Source organism: Alexandromys fortis, unplaced genomic scaffold (genome assembly GCF_014885135.2).
Source record: "Alexandromys fortis isolate MF-2015 unplaced genomic scaffold, M_Fortis_MF-2015_v1.1 scaffold_1, whole genome shotgun sequence".
Taxonomy (NCBI): Eukaryota; Metazoa; Chordata; class Mammalia; order Rodentia; family Cricetidae; genus Alexandromys; species Alexandromys fortis.
This window is the reverse complement of record NW_026067927.1, coordinates 12,130,818-12,138,973: the sequence shown is the minus strand read 5'-3', so window position 1 is coordinate 12,138,973 and position 8,156 is coordinate 12,130,818. Positions and strand designations below refer to the sequence as shown.

The 8,156-nt window shown below is 49.5% G+C and overlaps 1 protein-coding gene across 1 annotated transcript in view; it reads left to right on the top strand.

Moving 5' to 3' along the window:
- The window catches only part of Vps4a (vacuolar protein sorting 4 homolog A), a 15,009-nt gene continuing 6,853 nt past the window's right edge, over nucleotides 1–8,156 (top strand). Inside the window, exons 1-5 of the mRNA XM_050143806.1 lie at nucleotides 1–192; nucleotides 6,297–6,408; nucleotides 6,772–6,919; nucleotides 7,802–7,863; nucleotides 7,956–8,075. Coding sequence (XP_049999763.1) covers nucleotides 172–192; nucleotides 6,297–6,408; nucleotides 6,772–6,919; nucleotides 7,802–7,863; nucleotides 7,956–8,075 — 463 coding nt within the window. The 5' untranslated portion in view covers nucleotides 1–171. The remainder of the gene's footprint in view (nucleotides 193–6,296; nucleotides 6,409–6,771; nucleotides 6,920–7,801; nucleotides 7,864–7,955; nucleotides 8,076–8,156) is intronic.

Below are 8,156 nucleotides of genomic sequence, written 5' to 3'. Positions count from 1 at the left end.
GCCGCGCTCCTCGCTCACCTTCGGACTAGGCTCCGGCTGCTAGTGGCAGTCCTGCCCGCGCCGAACGCCGTCTCGCCCGGCTCCCTGGCCGGACCCACCACCTCGGCTCCTCCGGGCCGGACCGAGGCCGCAAGCAGCGCCGCGGGGTGTGGGGCGGACCCAGGAGATGAAATGACAACGTCAACCCTCCAGGTACCTGGGCGCGGCGCGACCGCGGAGGCCGAAGGCGGCAGGGCCTGCGGGCCGCTGAGCGGGCGGGCGGCGGCCTTCTCGGAGCCCGGCCTGGCGGTCCCGATGGGGCCGGTTCATCCTACCCGTGCTGCAGCCTCTCCCATTCTCGGAGCCCAAGAGATGTCTGCGCCGAGCCCCGGCCCTGGCCGAAGCGGCGTGGCCCCGAGCCCGCTACGCGCAGCCGGTGCTGAACTGCCGCCTTGCAGCGGCGCTGCCACCCCGCGAGAGCGCCCGGGTCCCGCCGGTCGCTCCGGGAACGCCGCTCACTCGCTCCTGCAACGCGCCCTGACATGACCGCCCCCCTGACCGTCTGCCAGCGAGCCCCCGATTTCTTGGCCAGCCACCCTTCATTCATTCCCTAGATCGTGCGGGGTGATGCTGGGGTGGTGCCGCCCAAAGAAGGAAGGGCTCAGCCTAGAGCTGTCAGAAAGCGTAAACAGGTTCAGGCCTCAGGCTTGGGGCCACTCACTAGTGTGCCTAGGTTTTTGGGTCTTATAATGTTGGGTTTCCTCGTCAGGAAAATGGGCAGTGCCCTTATAGGGTGGTTGTCAGACGGCCCGAGACTGAATAATTCAGGAAGAGCGTTTGTAACATAGGTTCAGCCCATCATGTTCTCTATAAGCCTTTGCAAATAAAAGTCAGCGCTCGGGCGGAACCAGGTAAGATTTCATGAAGGAAGGGACTTTAGCCAGAGCATCAAAAAAGTGGGTGACTTTCACCTACCTGCGGGGGGGGGGGGTGGAATGGCTGCTCCATATGGGAATACAGGAGTGGGAATCATTTGGAGTACAAGGTTTGGAATGAGATGGAATCCAGAGCCAGAACCCATCATCTACCTGCAGGATTCCTGTTTGTTTACTAGGAATTAAGCCAACTTCAGCCCGAGCCCACCTGCCTGGCCACAGCACACCTGAGAACCAGGAATGTGGGTTTTTTTTTTTCTTCTTTTCTGGCTTTTTAAAAACAGTTTTATGTAGCGCATTTGTGCTGTGCAGGTCACCCATTTGAAGTGTGTGTACCATTCAGTGCTTTTAGAGGTTTGTATCATCACCAAAGAAACTACGTCGTCAACCATAGTTCCCCAGCCTTTCTGTCCGTGTAGCACACCCTGTGGAGTTGCCTGTTCTGGACCCTTTATGTGTGTCTGTGTGTGTGGTGTGTATTGTGTACTGTTACACCACTGCCGGCACACCCGTTCCACTGCCTGTGTAGGGAGGTCAGGGGTGACTTTCAGAAGTCAGTTCTCTCCTTCTAGATGTTGAACTTGGTGGGAAGCAGTTTTGTTTGTTTGTTTTCTTTCTGGGATTTCTTTATTCTTTGGCATTTCATAAATGTAAGCAATGCCTCTTGGTCCTGTGCACTTCCAGGTCCCACCAGGATCCCCCAGCCCTTCCTTACTCCCCTCCACCACGACCCCCCAGCCCTTCCTCACTCCCCTCCACTAGGACCCCCCAGCCCTTCCTCACTCCCCTCCACCAGGATCCCCAGCCCTTCCTCACTCCCCTCCACCAGGACCCCCCCGCCCCCCCCCCCCCCCCCCCACCAGGACCCCCCTCAGGCCCTGCCAGCACATCTCCTACCCCTTCTGTGACCTCTGCTCTCCTTTATTAATAACCCACTGAAGTGCCTAGTGCTCTCGAGCAGGTACCCGTAGCTTCAGTGGCCATGTGGTGCCAAGGACAGTGCTCCACAGCGCTCCTCCACACCCTCTGGCTCTCCTTCCAACTTCTTCCTTGAGCCCTGGGGACAAGTGTTGATATAGATGTCCCCTCGGACTAAGCCCTCTGTTAGGAGTCTCTGCATTAACTGCTGACCACTGCGGAGAGAGAAGCTTCTCTGGCCTAGGTTAAACCTATGGATACAAGCATAAATATTTAGAAGACAGTTCAATAACATGTCAACCATCAAAACAGCAGCAGTAGGTTCTTCCTGAGGGGCTGTGATTCCCGAGCTGGGTGCTTCTGACCAGGTTTTCAGTACCAGGCCTGAATTCCCTCCTATAAAGCAAGCCTCAGATCCAAGCCAAACATAGTTGAGTACCCCATAACCTTTTTCCACTGTCACACCAGTGAACGCAGCCTGCCTAGCACGTCTTTAGGGATACTGCTGGTGTCTTTCCTGCCCCAGGGACCGCCCCTGCACCTTCTAGGGCTGTGGAAGCTAGTCAGCAGGTCAATTTCAGCTTGGTTTCTATTTTATTTTAGATAGGCACTCAGTATGTAGTCTTGGCTGGAACTTGCTATGTAGCAGGCTGGCCTCAGACTCACAAATACCTACTACCTGCCTCTGTCTTCCCAGACCTGGACTTAAAGTCGTGTACCATCACACTCAGCTCAAGCTCAATTTGTCTTTATCCTGAAATTAGTCAAGCACTTTTACCTGCTCCTGCTGAGCTGTCTTGCTGGCCCAGGATTGTTTGTTTGTTTGTTTTGTTTTGTTTTTAAATTGGTTTTTCTGTTCCTCTGTGTAGACCAGGCTGGCCTTGATTTCAGAGATCTGCACACCTAGATCTCACAAGTGCTAGGATTAAAGGTGCATACCACCACCCAACTGAGATTTTTTTTAAATAGAATTATACAGTTTGGTTCTCTGTGACTGACTTGCCTGACTTAACTTAATGTCACAATCTTTTACATTATTTAAACGGCTTGGGGGGGGACTTTCATGACAAAATTTGAAATTCAGATTTTGGTGTCTATAAAGTTTTATTGGATGACATCCCAGCTCATCCTTTTTTTTTCTATATATGTAATCCTTTATTGATTCTTTGGGAATTTCACATCATGCATCCCAATCTCACTCATCTCCCAGTTCCTCTTTCCATATCCTCTCCTCACCCCTACAGCATCCCCCTCACAAGTCAATTAAAAACAAAACAACAAAAACTTCACTCCTCCATCTTTCCAACCTCTTCAGCCTAGTGGTACTGGGTGCTGTGGTGTGCCACTCAGCATGCCCTTTGTCCAATCAGCCCCCCACAAAAATATTTTTTGCAAAGAGTCATTGGTATGGTTCAAGACCTCTGGCACACATCATCACTGGACCCTCGCCAAAACTCTTGTTGAATATCCTGCCTTTGGACCGAGTCAGGGAGATCCTGTGGTTATTCTGCAGGACCAGTCTCTTCACATCCCAACAGGCCATAGATGGGGTAGTCGCTAGGGTGGGCCAACCCAATGTTCGGGTGAGGGGCAGGACCAGCTCTCCCATACCCATGGTGAGGGGTAGGGTCACTCTTCCACTCATTTTTTTATATGCTGTCTGTGGCTACTTTTGTGCTGCAGAGATTATATGGCCCACACAGCCTAACATACCTGCTGACTGGGCTTTCATAGAAAAAGTCTGTCAGCCCCTGCTTGGCTCCTCCTTCACCTCAGCCCTTTCCATGCTGTTCCTAGAGAGGTGGCAGAGCTGGCAATTTAATTCGTCACCCCACCCTCCTGTGCGTGCGTGCGTGCATGCGGAGCTGTTTCTTTCCCTTGACATTAAGATCTGCTCTGACAGACAGCATTGGTGGGTGCCCTGATAGTGCTTAGCAGAGAGGAGACAGACCGGCTCTGCTGTGAGCACAGAAGAACCTCACATATTGTTCTGAACCTACAGCTTATGTATTTATTTAGGTTTTTGTGAGACAGAGTTTCTCTATGTAACAGCTCTGGCTGTCCTGGAACTCACTTTGTAGACCAGGTTGGCCTCAAACTCACCTGCCTCTGCCTCCCTCGTGCTGGGATTCAAGGCATACGTCACCACTGCCCAGCTATTTTATTTGTTTTTGTTTTTGTTTTTTTTTTTTTTTATGCGCGTGTCTTACCTGCATGTACCTTGTTGCATGCTTGGTGCCCTCAGTGTCCAGAACTGGAGTTACAGACAGTTGAGCCACCACATGGGTGCTGGGACTGAAATCCAGGTCCTCTGCAAGAGGGCAAGTGCAGCCAGGCTTGATGGCATACAGCGTTATCTTGGCTCCTCTCGTTTACACCCAGAGTTCTAAACCAGGCAGAGCCACATAGAGAAACCCTGTCCCAAAACAAATAAGAGCAACAAGTACCTTTAAATGCCAAGCCATCTTTCCAGATTATTTATTTTGTGTAGGGATGTTCTGCCTGCGTGTATGTCTGCACCACTTATGTGCCTGGTGCCTGAGGAGCCCAGAAGAGGGCATCTGATCCTCTAGATCTGGAAACAGTTGTGAGCCGAGTGCAGGTGCTGGGACTCAAACCAGAGTTCTCTCCAAGAGCAGCAAATGCTCGTAACTGCTGAGCTACCTTTGTTACTTCCTCCTCCTCCTCCTCCTTATTATTATTATTATTGGTTTTTCGAGACAGGGTCTCTCTGTGTAACAGCCCTAGCTGTCCTGGAACTAGCTCTGTACTTCAGGCTGGCTCGAACTCACAGAGATCCACCTGTTTCTGCCTCCCAAGTGCTGGGATTAAAGGTGTGTACTACCATCACCTGGCTCTTACCTTAATTAAAAAAAAAAATACTATTTTATTTTTGTTTTTCAAGACAGGGTTTCTGTTGTAGTTCTATCCTATAACTTGTTCTGTAGATCAGGCTGTTAAATTTTGATTTTATACATTATTTATTTGTCTGTGGGAAGGTCAGAGGACAACTTAAGGAGTAGTAGATTCTTCTTGTATGTGAGGTCTCCTCAGGAGTTAGGTGTCTCCTTTCTCCATGGCTTCTAGGAATTGAACTCAGGGCTCCGGGTTTTCAGAGCTAGTGATTTTACCCACCGAGCCATCTCACCAGCGCTGATCCTTCCCTCTATCTCCTATTTTAAAAAGGAAGGCCAAGTAAGTCATACTGAGTGGAAAGTCCAAAGGGTGTTAACTGTAGAGAAAAGAAACCACCAAGAGGGGACTGGAGAGATGGCTCAGAGGGTAAGAGCACTGGCTGCTCTTCCAGAGGTCCCGAGTTCAATTCCCAGCAACCACATGGAGGCTCACAACCATCTGTAATGAGACCTGGTACCTTCTTTGCCAGCAGTACATTGTATGCTTAATAAATAATCTTAAAAAAAAAAAAAAAAAAAAAACACCAAGACCAGGGACTGTCTCCATGGTTCCTAAGGAGCCGGTGGGGGGATTGGAGGGGAAGACTATTATTTTCACCTGCGAGGTATTCCATGCTGGCCATACAGTGTCTAGGCAACGCGGTCAAAGCATGACAGTCAACCACACTCTCATTTTCCTGTCTCTTCATTCTAGTAAGTTCCTCTCGTGTAGCCCGTCTCCTCACCCCTGCCTGGCCATCTTACAGAGCTGTCTGTGTGCCCTTCTTACAGGATGGTTAAACAAATGCCCTGGCCCTGCCAAGAGCTGGTCAGTAGGTTATTGTTTGCTGTGGCTGAAGCAAGGTCTGCAATGGGATCTGCCTGCCAGGCAGCTAGTGCCACAGCAGATGGAGAAGCCCGGCCAGGCATTGCCAATTGAGGAAGCTGCAGTTTCTGAAACTGGCTGTACAGGGCCTACAGTTCAGCTGGGAGCATGGCCTGCAGAGCCTGTTTGTTCCTGGAGTTCCTGACGTGAAATGGAGTTGAGCCTCCCTCTCAGGCATCAGCTTTAGCAGTCCAGGAAAACATTCTTCTGAGCCTAGAATGATCTGGGCACTAGAGAGGGCTAGCGCTGTCTCCAACTCTTTCTATTACATTGAAACTATCAGGTCGGTCGAGGACTTTCTTAGCTGGCTACATCTTTTTGGCCCCTGAGCCAAGTGTGGTTTCAGGCTTTGTAGAGCTACAGGGGGCAGTGAAATAGAACATGGACTTGTTCCATGGGCCTATCCTTGGAGCCCCAATCCCAGACATTGGTCAGTTTCCATTTGCCAAGGTCCAGAACAGAATGAGGATGGGGTGGCTTCTGACCATTAAACTTCCTGGGAAGGACAGCTGTCTTTTCAAGCCGTTCTAGTTGGTGTCAGGAAAGTAAGGCAACATAATGGCCTGCAACCAGTAAATCCACAGGCCTGGCACTAACTCTCTTCTTATCTCATGTGCTGCTTGTGACCCCACAGGCTCTCTGGATCCCTTGGGGAGCACTGAGCTATATGCCTTGCCTTTCCAGAAAGCCATCGATCTGGTGACGAAAGCCACTGAAGAGGACAAAGCCAAGAACTACGAGGAGGCTCTCCGGCTCTACCAGCATGCTGTGGAGTATTTCCTCCATGCCATCAAATGTGAGTCACTCTCGGGTCCCCTGGCTGCAGCACCCTGGAAGAGGAGGGCAACACTTGGGGCTTAGGGGGGCACTGGCTTTGTTTGTTTCTTCTTCCTTCCTTCCTTCCTTCCTTCCTTCCTTCCTTCCTTCCTTCCTTCCTTCCTTCCTTTCTTTCTTTCTTTCTTTCTTTCTTTCTTTCTTTCTTTCTTTGTATCACACCTGGCTTGCTTGCATTTCTTTATTTGTTTGAGTAACTAGAGACCAAACTTAGGTCCTCAGAGATAAGAATAAGTGTTAAGAAAAGAAGGAGGAGGAAAAGGAAAGAAAAAGAAAGGAAGGAAGGAAGAAAGCAAGCAAGCAAGCTGGGTTTCTTACTTTGCAGATGAAGCACACAGCGACAAGGCCAAGGAGAGCATTCGAGCGAAGTGCGTGCAGTACCTAGACCGAGCAGAGAAGCTGAAAGATTATTTACGAAACAAAGAGAAACATGGCAAGAAGCCAGTCAAGGAGAATCAGAGTGAGGGCAAGGGGTAAGTATGTAGGGATACAGCTGAGGGGCCAGAGTCCCCGAGTTCCTACTTCACGTGTTGTCATTCTTGATGCCAGTGGTGCCTTGGACTTCTAGTGTACTCTGCTTATAGGGTATTGATCTGCTCACAACAAAACACAGTCCAGTGTCTGATTTCCAAGTATGAAAGACAGGTTGGGAAGGGACAGGAGCCAGGTCAGCAGGAGGGTTTGCGAATAGGAAAGAAGTGACGCGGGTCTGGGCAGTAGACGGCTGTTGGCACGGGAGCACGTTCCCCTTTAATGTTTTTCTTTAATTTTGTTTTGAGACAAAGTCTCATTATGTAATTTTAAACTTCATGCCTTCTCCGCCCTTGAATTCTCTGGGTCGTGACTACATGTTGTCTGGGTTTTTTTTGTTTTTTGTTTTTTGTTTTTTGTTTTTTTTTTTTTTTTTTTTTGGTTTTTTGAGACAGGGTTTCTCTGTGGCTTTGGAGCCTGTCCTGGCGTGTTGTCTGTTTTTGAGTCTATCTGAAAAGTCTGACTGTTTGCCTTGGTGTTCTTTAAGTTCAGCTGAAGCACATTTCCCTTACCAGCCCTTGGAAAGGAAGCTGCTTCTGTCATTATTCCTTTAGTGAGGAAGCAGGATAGGTTGTGAGTGTTTCCTGGAGGAGCGTGACCCTCACACCGGGAGATCTCTGCTTGCCTGTCAGTGGTGCTGAACTGGGAACAAACACACACTACACACATACACACACCACACATACATATGCACACACCACACACATACACATACCACACACACACACCACACACCACACACACACACATACACACACTAGCCCTACAGACCCTCCTTGCTCTCAGAATAGAGAACCAACTTGATCTTCTGTTTCCTTCCTCAGTAGCGACAGTGACAGTGAAGGGGATAATCCAGAGAAAAAGAAATTGCAAGAACAGTTGATGGGTAAGAGGCCTGAGGTCCATGAAGCTAGGGTGTGGCATGGGGCCTCTTCTGGGTCCACTTGTGCTCATGGGTCGGTCTGGTTCTTCTCGCAGGTGCTGTTGTGATGGAGAAGCCCAACATACGGTGGAATGATGTGGCTGGACTCGAGGGAGCTAAAGAGGCTCTCAAAGAAGCTGTCATTTTGCCAATTAAATTCCCACACCTTTTTACAGGTAAGGAAAGAATGCAGCATGGCACACATAACTTTTTTTTTTTTTTTTTTTTTTTTTTTTTTTTTTTTTTTTTTTTTTTTT